The following is a 23761-nucleotide window of genomic DNA, read 5'->3' as shown; positions in this document are numbered from 1 at the left end:
TCTCTCTCTCTCTCTCTCTCTCTCTCTCTCTCTCTCTCTCTCTCTCTTTCTTTCTCCCCCCCACCATCTTTATCACATGTCCTCCCTCCCTTCTCCCTCCCTAGCATCTCTCTCTGAAGTCAGCCTATTCTCCTAAACACCTAAAATGGACCAGCATTCAAAAATCCTCAGCACACAATGAGGCACCCCAACGGACAGCGATCTTAGTGCTAATGCAAGGGTTTGGAGATCCTTTGATGGTCCAGATGTTAAGCCCTTAGCTTTATGACTATTAAGAGAGGAAAACACTGTGAGGATAGAGTCAGCCCATCTTTACTGGTGGTCAAGTTATTTGAGCCACTGATGATAAACTCTAGGCATTTCAGCATTTAAGCTGATACAGTTATGGAGAGTTCACCCCCTGGTGCCTAGCTTTGCATACATCTGTGACACAAGGGGGCCATTGAGGAGTTTACATTACAAAGTCACAGACAGGAAGAAAGTCATGTAAGGAATTCCTGGCATGTAAATCCTTAAGACTTAAGAGATCAGAAGAGGATCAGTCTCACTCCATTTAAAGAGACACGGAAATATAGTAGAACAGAAAGTATATGTTCATATGACCGGTGACCCAGGACCCTGGCTGTGTGATATTGAGAATATGAGTCAACTAGTTAAATCTCTATGACTCTGTCTACATTTTGGAAATCATAGCCATGCCTCCCTCACTAAGGACATGTTGAAAATAAATGAAGCAAGTCGTGCAGAGAGTCTGTACCTTAACAAGAGCACAGAAATCGTTCTGTACATGTGATTTTTTTTTCTTTTGCTATTTTCCTATTCTAGTCAAGAAATTGTTTTAGAGAGGGAGGGAGGGAGGGGAGCTTTGCTGCAAAGGGTGAATAAGCTCTAGGCAGCAGGTGAAACATGAAGGAACAGATGAATGCTGTCTAAGGGATTAGCAATAGAGATGTGGCTGAAGCCAAATGGGCTGGCTTGGGAGAAAGAGCTCAGAGACGCAGACCGCTCTTAGAGAATATTGTTGGTGTCTTAGAGACTTTCAACATATCCCGAAGCTGTTTGGATGCTGTACAGGTTGTCATAGATCAGAGAGGGAGGGAGGGAGGGAGGGAGGGGAGCTTTGCTGCAAAGGGTGAATAAGCTCTAGGCAGCAGGTGAAACATGAAGGAACAAATGAATGCTGTCTAAGGGATTAGCAATAGAGATGTGGCTGAAGCCAAATGGGCTGGCTTGGGAGAAAGAGCTCAGAGACGCAGACCGCTCTTAGAGAATATTGTTGGTGTCTTAGAGACTTTCAACATATCCCGAAGCTGTTTGGATGCTGTACAGGTTGTCATATTTTAAATAAAATAGTTGGTAATAGCTCACCGGCACTTACCAATTTAAAGTAATCCTTGTAAATTAGTTCATTTAATCCTGTACATACACTACAAGGCGAATTAGTGTTAAGGGTTACCTTACTTCTAAACCACGGTGTATGAAGTTCTTTTTAAAGCTTTATTCTTTCACACATTACCTCCTGACGGCAGGTAAACATCTCACTCGCTTCTCAGACCTAGTTTTATGTTACACAGCTGCTCTGGAGCCACACCACAGAGGAATGCATACTTGCTCGGTATCAGTGAATGAGAAAAGTGCCTACAGGCCGAGTCCAGTTCACTACCAGGAATGTAATGAATGAGTTTTAACATGGGACTAAATCTATTCTTTACATGCTGTCTATTCCAATCTCCATTTACTAGCTCTTTAATGACATAATTCTTTTACACATTGTCTATGCCAGTCTTAAGATTTGCTGCCTAACCCTTGATTTAGGACAGTGGGAAGCTGGGTATAATTGCTTCTAACTTAAAAATGCACATAATAATCTATGCTTCCTCTGATTTGCCAATAGCCTTATTATATATATGTTTATCATTGCTCTCCCTTATTCATAGCTTTACATGCCAGTTTTTGATATCCGTGCTCAACCACAGTCTATAGAAAATCCCAGGGCTAAGTGGTTCATATGTCATAAATTGCGTTGCATGCTAAGATGAGCTGTTGCCTGACTCTCCAGGCCCATGCATGCATCTCCACACCTGAATCATTCCCATGACTTCCTCTAATTTTATAGATTCTGTAGAGAATCACATTCTCTCACATCATCAAACGTGTGAGTGCAATATTTTGAGAGAGAAGCTATGCTCACATGAATTTTGTGAGTCTTTTATTATTGGTGTTTACATTGCCATTATTTTTTATTTTAGCAGCTTATTATGCTTGATTTATGAATTAATCTTCATTTCTAGGAAAAAGTATACTAGCTTCAGAGTGCTGTCTGCAATCATAGAGGTCCCACTGGATGGCCTGGAATCTGTGCACTGCACAGGGGCAAGGGACGACAATCGTGGTGCTTTTTCTAATCCATAAATATATGTTCTTTGTGTTATCATTTAACTTATCTATTTATGTATATACGAGGGATTATTAATGCAGTGTTACTGAGACTGTCTTTCATCTCTGTGCATAGCTCATAGCACACAATGAAGAAATGATTCATTTGATGACTAAATGATGAAAGAAGTTTATGGCAAGCTGGAGAGATAGCTCCTTGCTTAAGAGCACTTGCTGCTCTTAAGGATCAACAACCAAAGGGTTACATGATTCTTAAGATTCTTAAAGCTCAAGCTGAGTGAGAGTTTGCCAGCTAGCCCCCCATGGCTAGCTACCAGCAGGGGACCATATGTTGATACAAGTGACCCTCTGGTTTTGTTCCCAGCACTCACATCAGATGACAACAGTGACTCCAGTTTCAGGAGATCCAGTGCCCTCTTCTGACCTCCGCAGACAGTTGCAAACCAGTAGTGCACAAACATGCACACATAATAAAATTCAACTTCTAAAAAGTCTATGAAAATACTACTTATAGATAGTATTTCTTGGCCTATTTTTCTTGCGGATGGGTGTTGTGTCTATCACCTTCTTTGTCTCTGTTCCAAAGTATGTAACAGGAACAACTTAAGGTAGGAGAGCATTGTTCTAGATGACAGTTTGAGAGAGACAGTCCATCATCTCAGGAGATATGTGATAATGGGAGCTTGCAATGCATCTTCTGCACATCTTACTTGAGCAAGAACCACAGGGCCACATCATCTTTAATGCTCACCCTGAGTGAGAGTTTGCCAGCTAGCCCCTCTACAAAAAAGTACTACCCCACCCCCAAGCAGGGCTACCAGCTGGGGACCATATGTTCAGACAAATGATCCTGTGGAGGACATTCTACATTCACACTAAAAGGTCTTTTTTTTTTTTTGAGTCATCCCAAAGTACTGCTAGCAACATGAAAGGTAGGCCCTTTGGAGTTTACAGTCTTCATGCTAGGCTGTGGTCTAGTTAAGTTTCAGTAGGAATCTTCATTACATGAGCTGGTGTCTAACTTGTGATCTTCTGCCTTTAGGTACAGGAAGGTGGTCTCCAATAACTGCACAGATGGAGTGAGAGAACAGTACACCGCCAAACCACAGAAGTGTCCAGGGAAGGCCCCTCGTGGGCTGCGGATTGTCACTGCAGATGGGAAACTGACAGCAGAACAGGGGCACAATGTCACTCTCATGGTGCAGTTGGAAGAGGTAAGGCTGATTCTGGTCCGCTCTCTGCTTTGGAGGGCAGACGATCTTCCTAGTGAATCACGGTTTTGTGTCCATACCCTTTTCACAGTCTCAGGTTTTTGGCCTATGTGTTTTGGTTATTTTCTTCTACTTTCAGCTTCACCGTTGCTGTATCGTCTCACTTTCTCCGACATGTTCAGTTTGCCACAAGTTGGCAAACTTCAGTCCTTTACATTGGTGGTTTTATTGGCATTGTTAGGAGAACACGTTTTCAAAATGTGTTAATGATCTCTCCCGCCCCCAGTAACTTCACACAGATGGAGATCCAACCAAGTGAAAGGGGGATGGGCTTTTGCCTCTCTCGGCCTAGCATTGTAGCTATTCTTTCCCAAGGCAACAGGCTGGTTAAATACACTGATCAAATATAGCACTAAGTTATATATTAGTATAACACCTTTGACAGTTGAGACCTTGTATCTTGGTAACACTCTGAGGACGTCGTTATGACCTCTGATTACTCTTTGACAAATTATATTTGCCTGAAATTTCTGACTATGTAGGTGGAGAATAAAAGAAAAAATATATTCTATGTACTTAGGACTCTTCAAAGGCAAACTTGTCATGTTGGAACTAGATGGTTTCTAAGAATAAGCACATTAAATAAATTACCTCAGACATTAGACCAGGCCATAATCATGTCTTCAGCTGTATTACTGAAATCCAGCCAGCATTCTGTTCACCTTGAGGAAGATAATGAGATTCTCAAAGGAACTAATAAAATCAGCGGTAAAGTATACAAGGTTGACTTCCAGCTACCTCTTCTGATAGCCAGTGACTCTGGATATTTCCTATACATCAGTTGTCTGGCACACACATTGCCACATATCCACATGCTCATTCAGTAGATCTGGTGGACACAATAATTCTGATTATAAGAAATTACACACAGTGTTGCTAGTAAAACAAGCAAACAAAAGCATGACAAGTATGAAGTGTTGGGAAGGAGAATTCAGACGCTGGTGACTGGAGGGAAAGATGAAGGAATATGGACTATGCAATGACAAGCTTGGAGATTTGGTTTCTTTGAAAAACATAGAAATATTATAAGAATATGTTTCAGTTTTAATCCCAGAGGTGGGATATGGAGCGGCCTCAGATTGTTCACAGCAACTGAGTTTGATTTGCCTCATAGTCTACCAGGGACATGATTTTGCCAACTGTAGATAGTTTCTATAATTGTGTGCTGCTTGGAATTCTTTAGATGTTTCTGAGGGTATATAAATGCTAAGGCATTGTGAGGTGGTGTGGGTGGTTGGTTGTTGGTTGGTTGCTGTGGCTTGTTGTTGGTGGTAGTTTAAGTATTCAAGCACAAAGAAGAAACAAGAAGAAAAAAATAAATACATGGATGATGAAGGTCAAACTTGCCCAAGGAACTCAATGCCCTTAGTTAGAGGAAGTAGTCTAACTAAAACAGATTAATACCAGGAATCTTTCCTCAGATTTAATCTTCTGGGTCTTGCTTTGAGAAGTCAATGTGTAATAGATTGACAGTCTATGATGGAAATATCTCAGAAAGATCACCTGCTAGTTTTTAGCTTCTCTTAGATGGCTCCTGGCAGAAAAGTAGGTGGAAAAGGGAAGAAGAGAAAAAGAAACCACAAAGTAGCCAACTGCTTACTCAAAACCATATTTATTATTGATATTCCTATTATTTTGGAGTTTATAATGAAATCACTTCCCCTTTCTTTCCTTCCTCCAACCTATCCATATAATCCTCCCTTATTCCTATTCAAATTATTTCCATGACCTCTGTTTCTTTAATTGTACATACAAGTAACATATAGACTGAGCAGATTCTATTTATATATTTAGGAATAACATATTTAGGAGTATGTACATGTGTGTGTGTGTGTGTGTGTGTGTGTGTGTATAACACAATTATTTTAATTCTAAATCTTTCCAAGTCAGTGTCTTTCATCGAACTCAGTCTTCAACAAACTAAGCTAAGATTCTTAAGAATTCTGTATTGAAATTATAAGGTCACAAGTAAATTTAGGCTAAGTAGTATCATTCCTGTCCATGTAAACTATCTAGGGTCTTCTACTTCAAGCTCTGATGTATTAGCTTGTAGCAAACCAAATGTACAGAGAGAATGAGATAGAGAGAGGGACAGAGGGAGGAAGAAAAGTGAAGTTAAGGAGAGAGGGGGAGTCATGGAGGAGGGGTAAAGGAGAATGGCTAGAGAGGCTTGAATTTGCTCCATAATGTTATAGTTCAGATGCCACACTGTATTATATGGTGGATCAAATTTTAGATCGCTCATCACAGGACGGGCTGAAAGCATTGAGTAGATCAGAATAAGAACACCAGGTTAGGTCATAAAAAAACTGATAATGATGGAGAAGAATCACAAATCTAATCTTACAGATAATTTATAGTGGCACCAAAATTCTCCAAATATTTACAAACAAATTTATAACAGCTTATTTTCAATAGTTTACCCAGGAAACTGCAACATATTTGAAAAGAAGTTTTTAGATGACCCCAATGAACCAAGAAATGGATCATGGCCATGGACAGAGATTCAATATTCTTAAAAGATATCAATGTTGTACACATTGACCTCAGAGCTAGGCAATCCGAATAAATGTTTCCAATATATTTGTGTTAATATTTAGGCTGCTATTATGCATGAAAATTTTAAAGCTAAAACAATGAATGGCAAACTTAGAATGGAAGATGATTTATAAAATTGCATGACTTAGAGCTGATGGATTGTTTGGCTAATAATGCACTTGTTGTCAAGTCTGATAACATCAATTCAATCCCCAGGACACACATGGTAGACAAAGACAACCAACTTAGGCAAGGTGTCTTTTGAACAGTAGCATGCGTGTGTTTATGTGTATATACATACCATTAAATATTTAATTAAAAAATTGAATTTGGGTGTTGTAGATAGAAAGATTTGTTATTTAGATCTCCATACAGAAACCAAAGAAGGGAATAAATAAGAAACACAAGCACATGTGTTTGTATGTGTGTAAGTGTATATGTGTGTATATGTAATTTAAATAGATTAAATTATAATATCTACAATAAATTGTGTAGGCATTATGCAACCATATAATAATACATAATATATAAAACAATTCTAGTTATATTGTCAACATAATTTCAAAACATATAACTAACCATTGTAAAATACGAAGTAAAGTATCTTTGCAAACTTGAGTTGACTCAAGATTTTTTTTTCTTTTTTTTTTTTATTTAATTTTTTTTGAACATGAAATGCTTTTTTATAGCATGTTTTACAAGGGGAGGGGGTAAGAGGGGCCAGGTGGTGGAAAAGTACAGAATCTTCTTGGCCTGTGCCTTGAAACATGTCATGGTCTATACGGTACACTGCCTTGAATTATGATCTATCTGCTATTCTTCAGAAGATATGGTACACTGCTTGAGTTATGGTCTCCCTGCTATTCTTCAGAAGATATGGTACACTGCTTTGAGTCTATCTGCAGTTGCCAAGCAGGATCTTGCAGTTGCCAAGCTTCAAGGGACATTGTGCAGGTGGGGAAAGGTAGAGGGTGAGGGTAAGGGCGAGGGTCCTGGCTTCTGGCATCTCCCCCTTCTCTGTTTAGTTAGAGAAGGCGTCTTATGATCAATCCCAACTATGTGAGTTTTGAATTTGGATGTCTAATTATGGGGGGTCTTAGAAAAGTTCACAACCCCAAAACATTGATGTGAGACGAGTCACATCGATGGTCAGAGGCTTTAGGCTGTCGACGATTGGCAACATCAAGGGACCCCGAGGCGGGTGAAAGGAGGGTGAGAACCCTGTCTTAGGCCATGTAGGCTGCACCCACTCCCAGCACCACGCACTCCTTTTCGGCTGCATTGGGTGGCCCCGTGAGAAGTGGACCTACAATAATCCCATCATTGGGCTAACTCACAGTCATCCTAGTCCCTTGTAAATGTTCAAGTGACCAACTATTTGTCAGTTTGGGGTGTAATATTGTCATAAAGGAAGGCTCCCCAATGTTAGCGGCCATATCAAGGGCGGCCTTGGTTTAGGAAAAAGCCAATTTTTGTTGGGGTGATCAAGAGGCCAAGCTCTCTAGCGAGAGAAACGAGGGCAAAGCCAGGCATACCAGGAACCCTTCTGGAGGGCATGGAAGTCTAGAGTCGACTCAAGATTTTTAAAAGAGCAAACAAAATTCACTAAGTGTTATGGAAAATATAGTTCTGTTAGACTCCATTCCAATTAAGAATTCTATACTTCATATCCTTATTTAGAAAATACAAACAAATTCCCCAGTGAATGTACATTAACACCTAATTGCAATAAAAGTCTTGTAACTAGAAAGATATAAATAAATACTACAAATCAATAAGGAAAACATTGACAGTTCAATTAAAAGGCAAAAATGCTAATTTAGGACATTTTCCAAGATGGCAGTCCAGCAGGCAGTGTCTTATAAGAATTGTCATTATCAGGGGCTGAAGAGATGGCTCAGTAGTGAAGAGCATGTGGTGCTCTTGCAGAGGAAGCAGATTCCCTTCCCATCACCCACATGGTGGCTCAAACACATCTATAACTCTAGTTCAGAAGATCTGGAACCATCTTCTTGCCTCTGCAGGCACCAGACATACATATGGTGTCCAGACATAAATGCATGGAAAACCCTCATACCCAGTAGAGTAAAAATAAGTAAAACATTTAAAATGACTTAGAATCAATGTACATCAATGAAACGCAACTTAAAAGTGTAATAACTGTAATAAAAGTTAATACATATTATCAGACGTGTGTATGTTACAATAATGATAATCAAGGACTGTGGAAGACGTAAAGTAACCAGTCATCTCTGTGCAATGGCAGGTTAAGTGGCATTGCCACTTTGGGGACATGTTGGACAGTAAATATCTCACAGAGGATTTGGGCAATATGGAAAATTTTCTTTTCTTTTCTTTTTTTTTTTTGTTTTGTTTTTTTCGAGACAGGGTTTCTCTGTATAGCCAGGGCTGTCCTGGAACTTACTCTGTAGACCAGGCTAGCCTCACACTCAGAAATCCACCTGCCTCTGCCTCCCACGTGCTGGGATTAAAGGCGTGCACCACCACCGCCCGGCTGGAAATTTTTCAATTACTTGATCTGGGTAGTACTGAATAGATATGCCAATTTTATACAAATTAATTTTCATATTTAGTGATTTGTATATTTAAAAACATTTTCCTTCAAAACACTTTCATACTTCAAAATGCAAGAATTTCCTATAACATACAATAGTTATACTTTGGGTTGTTAAAAACATAAAACCTCTCTTGGAGTGTTTGAGTATTCATCTTCTATACCAATACTCTAACCTAAAATTATCTACATGTTAAATGTAGATTCTTCGGAGGCAGGAAAACTAGCCATAGTATCAAAAGCACAGCTTCTTGAAATATCAGATCCTTAAGCTATGGCAGAATTAGACTGCATTCCATTTATGAAAGCATAATACAATCAAGCTCAGGGAGTAGAACTTTGTGTCTGGGTCCATTCTGAGCTTTACACCGTGGTAGAGAAAATAGTTCAGTTATAGAAGCCAGGCACTCAACTGCTGCATACACACACACACACACACACACACACGCACGCACGCACGCACGCACGCACGCACGCACGCACGCACGCACGCATGCACATGCACACAGCTGCTCTGTAACTAGAACATCATGCATCTCATACTGGGCTGCAGATGTGGAAACATTGTAAAATCTGTGTCTGAGATGTGTGAATTCCTGCCCTCTGGGGTTAAGATGGGAAAACAATGTCAAGTGAGTTCATTCCAGCTGAGAGCCCAGAGCAACAGCAGCAGGGATCAAACCTGCTGCCTTCTGCTGTCACACACAACTCCTTCAAACTCTTGCCTTCTGAGGCAGAAGACACAGTGACTTCTCTCCCATCAGCAGAGCCTGGAGAGCCCACATGTGATGATAGGATTCTAGTTAATGACAGCTTCTGTTTTTCTGCTTCGCTGTTGACTCTGTGCTTCTGCGTGGGTGCGTGTGATGAACTATAAAGAATAAATGAAAAGCCAGTGAGCATTAACATCTGCACAGAGGTAACAATTCAGATGTCAGACGTGTAGTAAGCACTAACTCTTCTGGTTTGTAAGAAGTTTTCCAAAGCATATCTCAAGATGATCCCATGCCAGTCTTATGCAGCTAATCGTATTGTCATCAGAACCACAGAAAGGAATAGTTGCTTACCTGAGATCATGTGTCTACTAAGTAGTCAAGCGATACTTAGCTTCGAGTTTTGTCATATCTGGAGGTTTTGCTGCTTCCCGGAAGTACAAGGAACTAATGTTGATGCTAGAACCTCTCGTATTTTCCAAGCCTGGTTTGGTTTTCTAAGCATTGGTTGAGGATAGGTAGCAACAGTGACTGGGATACAGATAAAGAGCTGAGTTCTGGTGTAGAATCAGGCTGGCCTGTGGCTGCCCCTGTCTTGTCATATACGAACTCAACAAACCTATCAAAAATATACTACTGCATTTCCTCAAAAATATTCATAGCTTATCAAAGATGTCCTACCAAGAGAGTAATTATTTCTTCTCTTGGATTTCCTCACTTTGTACAACGTAGCCCTTATTACTGTGTACTTTATTCTAAAGGGTATTGTTACACAAGATGTGGAAGCAATACCCAAGAAGTTAATGTTCATGTACAGTGTACTAAAGATTAGTCCATATTAATCTGTCACTTAGTTAAAAAAATCTAAGTGTTGACAGGCATAGTGGCACATACCTTTAATATCAGATGCACACACACACACACACACACACACACACATATGTAATGTGTGGCTGTAAAGGAAACCATGGTTCTCTCAACCACATAAATAAATCTAATCTGCTGCATGTGTAATAACATTTGAAATCTCTCCATAAGCAGCCATGGATATCACTGAAGTAGAACTCATGTGGCCATGAGAAACAGCTTCAGTCTCTGTGCTCCAAATACTTCCTCACTATTTCCTGAATTCCAGTTCTTACTCGAATCTGATATGCCAGATACTCTGAAAATAGTTCATGCCTCTTGTCCCACACCTAGTACCGTATTTTGCAACAAGAGAGATATTTATGTCATGTCTCTAATGTTAGAAAAGCCGTAAGACTTGTGGATAGCAGAGAGACCCAGATGTCCTTGCTGGGTCCAGATACAGCATCAGTTTTATGGTTAATGCAAAAGCAAGTGAAGGGTTTGCCTCTTCATGTTGGTATCAAGATGACCTTTTGTAAGCCAAAGCTTGTGCTTCTGCCACATGTTCCTTCATGCTTCGTCTTTCTGTTTTTTCTGCATGGCACTAGGTGAGGCTGAAGTCTGACATACTCTTCCTTTTTTCTTAGCAACTTGTATTTGAGCTCCCTCTGTGCGGTCTCCATTTTCTGTACATATCAACCAATCCACTGCACCAAAGAAACTGAGTGTCTTCCTAGAAAGTTGCATATGCACTTAATTGGTTTTTCAATAAATATATTACTAAGAGCCAATTTTTATCATGTACTTTCCATTTATTATAGAATTTATTGTGAGAATACATGCTTTGAGTTAACTGGGAGCTCTATAAGATAGCAGCAGCGTAATCGTAGGAAGTAGAAAGCTCTAGAAAAAAAAACCACATAAATAAATTTAATCTGCTGCGTGACAGTGTAATAACATTTGAAATCTCTCGATAAGCCATGGGTATCACTGAAGAAGAACTCATGTGGCCATGAGAATCAGCTTCAGTGTCTGTGCTCCAAATACCTAATACAGCAATGGGGGGGGGGCACGCAATAAGCATGTGTGGATTTGAATCACTTGCCCAAGGAGAGTAGAGATAAAGCCCAAACTTGAAAGGAAAAGCCTCTTAAACTTAAGTTGTATCCCACACATCTGAGAGCCTTCATCTGAAAGCAAGAGCCCTTCTTTTATCCTGAACCAGTGCATGTCCTAATTCCAACATGAGTATCACTGCAGACTCCGATGATAACAGAGCAAAGAGAATTTCTTACTGACAGGTGGAATCCAAAGGCAGGACATGCTCATGCTGGTTTATAATCCTGTGTATTACTGTGTAGAACCAAGCCCCAGGGTTGGTAAGTTTGGTATAAGAATTGAAACCTCTTCATGCAAATAGTGAATGACACCGCCATCAAAACCTAGGATAGAAACAACTTAGCAACATAATCTTTCAAGCAAACAGTCTCTGTCTGATGATACTCAGCTTCATAACTATAACGCTATTATGGTTAATGAGAAATCCTACTGTCATCCCTGTTGCCTTTAAAGTTATCTTACACGTAAAGAAAAAGCCTAATTAGGAAGAACACAGTGGAGAGATGAGGGTACTTTCACATGTCACTAACTATGGCAGAGCCAAGAGTACATGTGTACATACACACTAGACAACATTTCATTAATAATTATTATTGTCATTAATAACTGAAACTAATGCACTATTGTTTTATTAAAAACAAAGTAGTTGTTCAAGAAACTAACCCAGGAGGAAAATGAAAGAATTCATGAGTTTTCTCTAAAACAGTCTCTAAAACATTTCCAGCTATGTCTGGATATTATAAAGAAGTATTTTGCTCTGAAACCCAAGCATGTAAAGAGAGGTGACATGTCTGTTTGTAACCTCATTCAAGATGGATGTCTTCTGGACCACTAATGAACATCTAATGAGCCCGAAGACTTTCACCACCATCACTCAGCTCTGCAGAGAGATCCGGTGCAAGCACTAGCAGGCACGTGGTCACCAGGAAGGACCTAATCTGTCTTAGGAACTCAACAGCACTAATTTAGAAGACATTTATTTGAGAGTGCTGCTAGCCAGAAGTGGTATCTGTGTGCCATAGGAGTTAATTAAATCTGTTTAAAACAGCTGTAAGAATAAGGAGAGACAATTCTCTGCATATTTTAAGGCTTTAAAATTAAGTCTGATGCAAGGAACTAAAATTAAAAATTGGATCTGTTTCTCATGGTTTCAATACCTCAATTTATATACCAAGGCTAGAACTCAGTAAGCAAAATTCTTGGTTATAGGTTCTATGAGATTCAACTCTAAAGCACAAGCAGTGGACTGGGTCATCATTATATAGCGTCCTGCCAGCTATAATCTTGGATACTTTAAGAGTTACAGGATCATAAAAGTCTCCCAAATGTAGTAACACACACCAAATCCTGCAGAGTGCTTCCTGCCCTCTGATAACAGTAAAGGACGCTTTGGATAGAACCTCCCAAGACTCTTCTTTGTTTGAACTGGGAAGAGAATTTTATGCTTCTTCTATGGGAAAGCTTATTTAGAGACATAAGAAGCAGCAGAGAGACGACAGGTATGTTAACTTTTCACAGGTCTCAAAGCTGTTGCTCACTCAGTTCAGTCCAGGAGCCCGCTATTTTCTCCTCCTACACAAAAAAGTGGGGAGTGTCTTCAGTGAGTCCTGAGGTCTGAGAGGTTTCTCTTGTCTTACTGCTTGACCCACTCAGCTGTATTCCCTTTTGCCTCTAAGAATTAACTGAGCCACTTCATTTCTTTCCTGTTCTTGCCTGAGGTTCAAAGGGGAGAAAGGAATGAGAACAATGTGAGTTGGTTTCAGGGAGTGGTCTAGTGTCTCTAGCTCAAGTTGCATTGGTTAACAGCTCTTTCTCGGGTCTCACTTCTCTCTCTTTTCAAAACTGGACCACATACATGAGAACGTTCATATTCGTTACCCAGAGACAACCTATGTTTATAATTTGTGTTAAGAAGCAAAGAGACAACCTTAATTTATTAGGGAGAGTTCCAGTTCAGTGACTATTCCAGAATCTGCTTCCATGCTGTGGTCTTCAGTTTGGATTTTCAATGCTACCCTCCTTGTTTGAGGACCAACCACCATTAGCATTAGCATCTCACTACACTGTTGAGAAAGGCAACTGCCTCTGGCCTCTGGATGGGAGCTTCACTACACCATGCAATTCTCATCTGTAAGGCAAGTCTTCTTCCTGCACAGTCTTCCACCTGTCACCGCCTGCCCCAGGTAATCAATCCCAAACCTCAGCACTGCTGATGTGAAACTAAACACCTACCATGTGAAAGCAACTCTAGGATGTGTCTTTCATCTTTACCTAGAAGTTGGTCCTCCTCCAGCATCCTGAAGAGATGTTGGCATATCTATGTAGCTCTAATATTACAAATTTCAAGTATAACATAGAAATCTTGGCTTATCTGAAGTAGAAATCACCATGGAGGATAGTTTTCTCCCTATCTTGAATTTACAAGTGAAAAAGTTGAGAGTCATGTGTACCATGTGTGATGTGAGGGTGATCTAGCTGTGACATGTCACCCCACTAATCAGTAGAGATGATTCAGCACATCAGACTGCATGGGACGTTCCCATGGGAGCATCCTCCCTCACTGTCCAACATGTATCTCTTCCACAGCTGCACATTCATTTAAATAAGACCGCCTTCTTTACAAGAGAATCATTCTTCTGCTGAGGTAATAGGATCCTCTCTTGTTGGAAGGCTCAAACGGGCTTTCTAACATGCAGTCTATTTCAAAGGCTATTTACCCAGCTTACCTAACAGAATGTTGCATGCAGAGATTTTTGGGACACCTTTCTCTCTGTGTTGGACTTCTGCACACCTCTGTAAACTCACTTCTTTTTCACTTCAGTATAACAATTTCAAAAAGGAATTTTGCAACTTCCCAAAGAAGAAGTCCCACATCTTGTTTAGAGTATGCATAACTTGATTAATCTGTCCAGTGATGGTAGGTACAAAACTTTGAAAGATATCTCAAAGCATTAGCAATAAACTGAGAAAACAGCTAAGTTCTAATGCTCTGGGATTGTGTGTGTGTTTGTGTGTGTGTGTCTATGTGTGTGTGTGTACCAAGCATGTACACATTCATGTGAGTTCTCTCTTGTGAAAATGCTATTTATATTAAAACATAATTTGTTGGTAGTAAAATTATGTGAAATTTTAGTTTTATTTTTCATCCTTACATGCATTTCCATATACCCCCAGAGACTACACTGTGCCTCTTCCCCTTGCTTCATTTTGCTTTTAATGAAGCTGATATATTTCCAGGACATAACTTACTACTAGGAAAAGCTGGTCTCCCAGGTTTATTCCTAAAGGAATCACCCTATCACTAATTTTTTAAAAATGTAATTTTGTTCTTATTACATAGCTGAGTGCTTTGCTTTATGAGTGATTTTAAAATGTCATTCAAAAGCATTTATAAGATTTATGTCTTTTAGTAGTCCCATGGTTTTTCTTCCTAAGCCTGTGGAGGTAAATCCTAAAGCCACAGTGCAGTGGCAATAATATAGCAAAAGTCCTTAATTGCCTAAAGTATCTGCACAGAGAAGCCTCAAATTATAGGCATATGTCTGCTCACAACAGCTTTGTCTGATCTCCCTGCTCTGTGTGTTCTGATCTATTGTAGGTCTGGACCAAAGCACAGAAGATATAAAAAGTAAATTAGAATAAATGGATTCTTCAAAAATAATATGGTGTTTTAGACCATTCACAGGATTGAAATATTTTGTGAAGGTCCTATTGGAAACTCTTCATCCAGACATTAGATCTAGACGCATTTGTATGTTTACTTGAACAAATTTTCAAAATCAGACTCCACAAGGAGACCGTGGAAGACAGTTGTCTGTGTTCTGTCCTCACAGGGTAGAATATGATTTTGTGCTTCTGGTCTGACTTTGCAGGCGTCCTAGCATAAACATACCTAATATTCCTGGTGAAATAATAAAATATGATGTCCTTTATGATGTGATAGCTGTTCCCCCTTTGGGTCAAAACCATCACAATCATTATTGCCTTGCTTACGGAGAAGCACAAGAAATTTATGTATTTGAAAAAAATATTTTTGCTTTTGAAAACCTTCTCAGACCATGCACTAGGAAGAAATTGACAGTATTTGGCCACTATATTGGTATTTGATGCCATCTCTGAGGGAGTCCAGAGAGCTGCTTTGAAATGGAAAGCCCATAGGACATGATGCTAATGAGACTGATGGGAATACCCTCTGCTAATCTGGGAATAATCTTGAGATTTCAGCCATGGTAGCACCTATTGAACACAAAACCCAAGGAACTGAAAATACACTTGAGAAAAAAGTGAGAGCTGCAATGATCTCTTACCTGGAATGGGCATATTTTTGTGCAGGAAGGCCTTACAAAATATTATGTGGAGACATCCAATGTGGCTTCCCTCATTACTCTCATCAAGGTACTTCAGTATTGAAACATACGTATTAGGGGTCTTCACAAGGCAGTCTTGTTATCTTAAAGCACATGGTGCATGACACAGGGATTCCCTAACATTTCTCTCTTTTGAAGAATCAGGTTTACGTTCACAGGCTTTGGTATGGCTTAGTTAGTCTTTTGTCTATCTTGTGCTGCAGTAACGGAGTGATTCAGGACAGGTAATTTATAAGTAACAGATGTGTATTTCATACAGTTCCAGAGAGGGTGGAGTTTAGGATCCAGATGCATGTTATATCTGGTGAGAGCCTTCTTGATGCTTCATTCTCTGGTTGAACACAAAGACAAAGAATGCCATCAAGTAGGATGAGCTTCAGGGAGTCTGAACACAGACACACTCAAGAGCAGGCCTCCCTGCAATAGGCACACAGGCCAAGTTCATCATGTTATAGGAATCCACTTTTAGAATAACTAACCCACTCATATTAAAAGCTACACTGATCCATTCATGCCTCTCTATGTGCTAGACTGGGATTCAGTTCCCAACAGCTGAACTTTGGAAGGTGCTGTCAACGTCTGGCAGTTAATCAAGCTTAGGACTTTTTTTTTTCTATAGTCATCATGAGCTCAGTCTTTGCCACACATCTGGTAGGGATACAACAGAGCAGTTTTTACACCTTCTTTGAATGAGTCCTAGGAGCTCTCAACAGGAGTGAAGAAGAACTTGGGTCAAACTTGTGGTTTCAGGAAACTTTGGACAGGTTTAATTTTTTAGGGCTAACATTTAAGGAGATAAATATAGAAAGGCATTGCTGTTGCTTCTGGTACAGTGAACATTCTAGGCTCTTCTGCTTTCGCCCTCAGTGAGTGGTAGTGGACACATTAGTAGGAGCATATGTACACTCTCACTGTACACTCAAGCCTTGGGCCCTTGCCACTCATGTAGAAGAAGAAGTACACTTCTTCCCATTTGCTCACACTACCAGTTAGTAGCATGCTCTACCAGTTAGTTAGTGGCGTGCCCCATTTAATGGGAAGGAACCACTGTACTACTGTACTAGGTTCCTCAGGCTACCATAGGTGGCTTTACTTTGCCTAAATATCTTCTGCAGTAGGAAGACGGGGTAAAATATCAGATTGCTCTGGTTCACATTATTTTGTATCTTAATTTACAGTCTCAAGCACAGAATGACAACAGATTTTTACAAAAACAACAGTCTATTCCAGCCCCACTACCAATCAGTGTAATATCTGTTATGATTTATTTCATAGTCTAGTCCGTATTTAAAGGTGTACAGTAATAATAGAGATAAGCAATTCATTTCACATTGTTTGTTATATTCATATGACCTCTGTCCCCTTTTAAATCACAATATTTCATAATTTTCTCTTGTCTGCTCATCTTTCCTCCGCTCTTGCTGCTTTCTTTTGTCTTACTCTAGGGCAAAAGACATCAAGTTTTCTATATTCTCACTCCAATGCTCAGACTTACAAAATCGATCTGCATTATTTTCGCTAATTTTGAACAATACTTGATAACACAGTTATTTCTCTACATTGCACTTTTGTCTAAGGATCTAAAAGCTCCTGCAACACATGGTTGTACATTCTGAGGCAAAGCCCCAGCCAGTGTCTGCATGGACAGAACTCCTAACCCAGACCATAGCACAGAGCTGACCCTGAGTGTCTCTGATTTCAGGAATGTCTCGCTGTTTCGCTTTAGGTCAGGGGCTGTCAGTGCTGACTCACTGAAGCAGTTATTTTCCGATTCTTCTCTGAACCTGTTACAGGAACTGAAAGGTTCACATGCCTATCATGTGCTCAGGTTAATCTTGGCTTTATTGAGGTCACCTGATGAATTTGTTTTCCTGTGGCAGGAGTCAATGAAACCCTTAGAGTATTGTCATATGGATTGCGAGTTGACTGTTGTGCCTTTCTCTCTTTTCTCTATCTCTTCAATCTGTTCTGTGACTATGCTCATGTGTACTGGTCACCAAAGGGAAAACAGGGGTAAGGAATTGATGGGAGAGCACAGATGTTTGCTGGTCTTGATCCAGTTATACTTACAGAAGAGAAGAGACAGCTTTCTGCCTCGTTGAATTGAAGTAACTCAATTCTCCACAAGAGTTTTCTGAATACTGATTAGGAACACTGCTTGTCTGCTGTAGTCCCTACCTTCCTTATGCCATAACCATTATACCTACCTCACCAGAGAACAGATGGAAAGGATGGATTCTGGTTTCACTCCAAACCTTCTTCACTTAATGAGTCTGATCACAGAGAAAAAATTATGATAAAAGCTGGGAATAGATTGAAAGAAGAAACGAAAGTTATGTTTTATCTTTGATACTACTTTTCTCTCAGTCTAACAGAAGAATGAACTAAAGAGACGAGTTAAGCCACAGATAACACTAAAACTTCTCTTATTCTCTGACTAGCCGGATGGCATTAAATGTCTACTGAACTTCGATATGCCTCTGTTTCTACCCATTGTGTCTAATAAAGGTCAGAACTTCCTTTCCTCTAGCCCAGAAATCTTGACAGCCAAATGAAATAATATGAAAGAAAATATAATCAATGTATGATCACTCAATGCTATGGTTTCCAGAAGACCAGCATGGATGATAACACTCGTTGACATGCTAACAGAGGGAGGAAACTCCACAAAGTCCTACCCTAGATGGAGGGCTACTACTTGACAGTGGCTGCTGAGGGAGGGAGAATTGGTTTCTTCCCAGAGAGAGCCTTCAACACTGGCTGTCCAATCCTAAATGGTCAACCATGTACACATGTACATATCGACAATGATAAATAGATTCATAGATTCAGTGTATTGAATTTATATGCATATATATATATTATTTATTATTCATATATACATATGAATAATTTTTCAGAGGTTATGAGTTTGGGAGAAAAAAGGAACATGGGAGGGATGGAGGAGGAGGTAACAGTACTGATGTAGATGCCGTACTTATATTTTAAAAAAACCTCAAAAGAATCAATCACATTTAAAAAAAATGCAAGCACATAAAAATAAACACTATTCACATTGCACTGAACACAAAAGAATTATCCACAGACAGTGTATCAGACATCCTTGTTGCAAGCATTAATAAAATGTAGGAGCCCTTAGGAGATACACAAATTACCTCAGTATCTCTCAACACCTAATTTTCCAAGAACAGGTGGTACTGATATTTTAATTTTTGAGGCAAAATTCATTATGTACTCCAGGCTGGCCTAAAGTTTACCAAGTACCCAGGATATATTCAAAATCATGGTTATCTGTGAGCCCCGTGCTTTCAGGTGCTGAAGTTGCAGGCATGTGTGAGCCACCATTCCCAGCCAAGCAGCTGCTAATTCTATGTACCTCACAGAACCTGGGGACTGAGTACCAGACACTAAAACTGAATTTAGTTCTACACAGAAAATTAAGACTGCTAGTAAGTGAAAAAGCTATCATGACAGCTAGACAAACAGAACACATGTGTGTGTGTGTGTGTGTGTGTGTATTTGTATTGTATGTATGTGTGTGGTTGTGTACTTGTGCATGTGTAAATGTATGTGTTTATATGTGTGAATGTATGTTTGTATGTATGTGTGTGTTTGTATGTGTGTATGTGTGTATTTGAATGTGTGTACAGTATTTTTATGTGTGTATGTTTGAATGGATGTATATGTGTAATTGTGTGTATATGTGTGTATGAGCATGTGTTTGTATGTATGTTTATATGTGTATGCATGTATATGTGTTTGTGTGTATATGTGTGAAAGGTGTTTGTGCTTGTGTGTATGTGTGTATATGTGTATTTGTGAATGTATGTATTTGGGTGTACATTTGTGGCTGTGTTTATGTTTCTTTGTTAATATGTATTTGTGTGTGAATATGTGTGTGTATATGTGTATTTATACATGTGTGTGTGTTTGTGTGTGTGGATGTGTATATGTTCTTATGTGTGTATAAGTATGTATGTCTTTGTGCACATGTGCTTTGTGTGTGTGTGTGTGTGTGTGAGAGAGAGAGAGAGAGAGAGATTTGTCTACAGAGACATAAAGTATCTTTCTGTATTGCTTTCTGCTTTATTTTTTGACACTCGGTTTCTTCTCATTGGACCCACAGATTGACAATTGACCAAACAAGCTTTGAGAACCCCTTGTCCCACAAGCCCCAGTGCTACGGTTACATTATATGGCACTGTGCCTGGCCTTTAGATGCTATGGAACCAAACTCAGGTCATTTTGCTTCCATGAAAAGCACTTTACCTATGGGCCTTCTCTCCTGTCCCTTAGGAGAAACTTGATGTGACAAGGTCCAAATGAAGGCCAATGAAGTAAACAATACTAGACAGAAAGGCTAAGGACTTGAAGAATCAAGTAGCAGCAGCTGACATCTTACTCTTTGTGGCTGTGTGGGTGACCACTCCCTCTTAGCAGATCTAAAGCAGAGTTACCTGAAGAGTGAATCTCCCCAGTGTTGTTTTACAAAGGTGGACCCTCACGACGTGGATTCGCATGCCTACTCTGTAATCCTGTCTCATACGCATCCCTCTGTCTGCGGTGAAGTTTCTATTGCCTGTCTTAAGTCACAAACAGCTATATCTACCTCTAATATTTACTTGAGACACTTGTTTTAAAATCTCATTTCCTTTTCCTTGCCACCCCTATGGTTGACGGCTGAATGATTCTGAAACCTGAGAAAACATGGAAGTAGAAATGTACAAGGAACAGAAGGAAAAGATTGATCAATACACTTGAGCTGTCCACAGGACAGACAGATGCATTAGCAAGACTGCTGGCATTTGTATTTATTAGATAAGGGAATTCAAGTAACCACAGTGTGCGAGCCTGAGGATATTTGTGTAGTAGCTTGAGTGGAGTGGGGTTTTCTTTCACCCAGGGGACATTTGGTCTGTGACGTTTCTGAAAGCTCCACTCCGCCTTGCTTGAACACCGGCCATCGTGCATGCCACACTGTGCTTCTGGGCATAGACCAAATTTGTAGGTCACACACACTCATAGAGTTTGAACTTTTTGTCTTTTTCTGTGTATTAATCCTTTAAATGTCAGCATTTTAAAGTTGGCCTTTTTCAAAAGATATGATACCACTTAAACCTTACTTAATCGAAAATACATTTCTAGTTCAAAGGTTTTGGGTGATTTAGTTTCTGTTTGTTTTGTTGTTTTCCTGAACATGTGGAAGACGTGACAAGAAGGTGTTAAAGGAAAAAAAATCTTGATTTTGCCACTTGAGTCAAAGCAACATCGTTCCTTTAATGTATAGTCCATCATTGCAAAGCCTGTTTCTTTTAACAGGATTTTTTACATGCTAGTTTCATCTTGTACCTATACATCAGAAACCCAGAATGATAGAATATCTAAACGAAGATTTAAAGGACTATTCTGTCTTTTACAGCCTCATTTTAATATTTATTTTACAGTTACTTATTTGCAGGGCATTGTATTAACTAGTATGCATGTGGCTTTTATGACAACCTATTGAGTTGCAATGGAAAATGCTATTATACCTATTTCATAGGTTTGGTAACTGAGATCAAGAGAAAAGAAATGGTTTATATGAAGTCATATACCTTTCTGTTGGAGACTAGGATTCAAAGCAGAGTGAGGCCTTCATTCTTTAGCCATAGTGCTAAGTCTCATATGCAAGAATAATAAATGGGAAATCCAGAGACAATGGTTTAGATTCCAGAAATGTAGCTTCCTAGCTGAGTTAACCTTCAGTAACTAATGAAGCCTTTCTAGATGCTGTGTTCATTTATGAAGATGGTGAACATTCCCTACTGTTCTCTCCACGCTAATATTCCAAAGAAATGTTTTGATCAAACAACATATTGAGATAAAAATCTGTGTTCAATAATAGAAAAAAAGGAACAAGACAGAATCAATGGTCATTATCATAAATAGTTTTAAGTCTCATGTCATATCAAGTGTCAGATAAAGTGCTTTTCATCCTTTCTCCAACGTCAAACTGGAAAGACAATTCGAGATTCTTGAAGATCTATTCTTTGACCATGCCAGATCAGACCATTAATAGAGCCTTCTAATTAACTCAATATTGCATTGAAGTTGGTAAATCAACCACTCAGTATTAGAAGCCTTGAAAAATTAGTATTTGGTACCCTTTGCCTTAGAGAGTTTTCTTAGAAAAGTACTTAATTGTTACAGGGATGATAATGTAGCAGAGAGATGCTCTCAACTCTAGGAGGAAAGCGAGTGAGCCTCAGCCCCCAAGGCAAGATCAGCTAAGCATCAACTCTCCTCCATCTAACACTGTTCTTTCTTGCAGGGTGATGTGCAGCGGACACTCATCCAAGTGGACTTTGGAGATGGCATTGCAGTGTCTTATGTCAACCTCAGCTCTATGGAAGATGGAATCAAGCATGTATATCAGAATGTGGGCATTTTCCGAGTGACCGTGCAGGTGGACAACAGTCTGGGGTCTGACAGCGCAGTCCTGTACTTACATGTAACTTGTATGTTATTACTGTTGTTGACTTATGACATCTCTTTTATATTGGGCCCTTTTAAAAATCCAATGTAGACTGTTCTATCAGAGGATGTACAGTAGATGTCTTTGGGAAGGGGAATTGAAAGTAAGAGAACAAGAGAGAGAGAGAGAGAGAGAGAGAGAGAGAGAGAGAGAGAGAGAGAGAGAGAGAGAAGAGAAAACCAAGAAGTGTGATAGACAAAATCTTAAACTTTAGATACAGCCAAATTGTTTTCAATTCACCTCCTTTGCCTCTTCCAGTACCCTCAGAGAAACACAATCTGCCTTTGACTGGTGCTCAGAGCACTTGCGTGAAACCTATATTTCCATTTTTCTTGTTCTGTTTTAAGAGTAGAAATAGTTACATTCAATGCAGATGCCGGCTCAGTCATTACAGGTAAAGAATTTCCCCACCATAGCATTAGGGGTACTTTATCAAGAATAATCCTCTTTGTCTTTTTCTCCTTTAAAAAAAAATGTGTGTCTTACGTTTTGGTTTGTAACTGGCCTGTTACTTGAAAAAAAATAATCTCTGGGGAAGAGACAGTGGAAATGGTGCAAAAAATGATACAGTATAAGTGTAATGTAAATTCCTATATTAGGAATCAGGTCCAAAGCTTTTAAATCCCCTCCCAATGAGTAACTTTGAATTTGTGAGTTATGTGGTGAAATGATAACTTCTAAATTCCATGAAATAAGTTGGTGGCATAAGAATTTGTAAGAATTTGTAGATGTGAGGCTTTTCCCAACAGTCTTAGAACTTTACAAAGAAAGTTTATGCTGAAACGGAATGTGCTGTTTTGTATAAGTGGCCTTGCTTACATTCCAGGTTCAAGGACGAGTATTAAGTATGGGCATCACCTCCTGCCTCTCTCCTGCACCCAGGCCAAGGGATGGATTGGATATAGAACGTCCCAAACAAAGCATCTTCTGTAAAAGAGTTGTAGTGGTTCAGCAAGTAGGCCATGGTAGTGGAGGGATGGCCAGCCCGTTGTGTGACTGCTAATAACTCGTCTCTGAATCTCACACAGGTCTGAGTGTGCTTAATTTAAAGAAACACATTCCTTTCTCTGGGTCTGAACAAAGTTAGGCACAAACTAACAAAGTTAGTTCCCTGTCTGCTTAACCAATCTTCCTCCTTCTGGTTACATTTTATTGAGCTCTTACTGTGCATTCCAGCCAGGCTTTGCACTGTCCACACTCCGTGTATGTACTGCCTCAGTTCTGAAAACCCTGGTGATAGGTATAGCTAGGAATCATTCTCTCCTGTGGTTCATAGAACTATAAAGCAAATGATTTAGAGTCAGACACACTCCCTCATGCAACCAGGCTGTAGAGTCATGTACCTGTCTCAGCTCCCGATCCCTACGGTTAGTGTCAGTGATGAGGTTGGCTTGGGGAATCCTTACCAGTAATCCTCT

The 23761-nt window shown here is 39.6% G+C and overlaps 1 protein-coding gene across 4 annotated transcripts in view; it reads left to right on the top strand.

Moving 5' to 3' along the window:
* Sorcs1 (sortilin related VPS10 domain containing receptor 1) overlaps positions 1 to 23761 on the top strand; it is a 508764-nt gene that overhangs the window by 440592 nt on the left and 44411 nt on the right. For all 4 annotated transcript variants that reach the window (XM_028773166.1, XM_028773182.1, XM_028773180.1 and 1 more), the window contains exons 18-19: positions 3440 to 3611; positions 22140 to 22326. In XM_028773166.1, the coding sequence (XP_028628999.1) occupies positions 3440 to 3611; positions 22140 to 22326 (359 nt within the window). The remainder of the gene's footprint in view (positions 1 to 3439; positions 3612 to 22139; positions 22327 to 23761) is intronic.

Source organism: Grammomys surdaster, unplaced genomic scaffold (assembly GCF_004785775.1).
Source record: "Grammomys surdaster isolate TR1022 unplaced genomic scaffold, NIH_TR_1.0 66, whole genome shotgun sequence".
In the NCBI taxonomy this organism is placed as follows: Eukaryota; Metazoa; Chordata; class Mammalia; order Rodentia; family Muridae; genus Grammomys; species Grammomys surdaster.
Note: the sequence above shows the minus strand (reverse complement) of the source record. Positions and strands in the feature narration are given on the sequence as shown.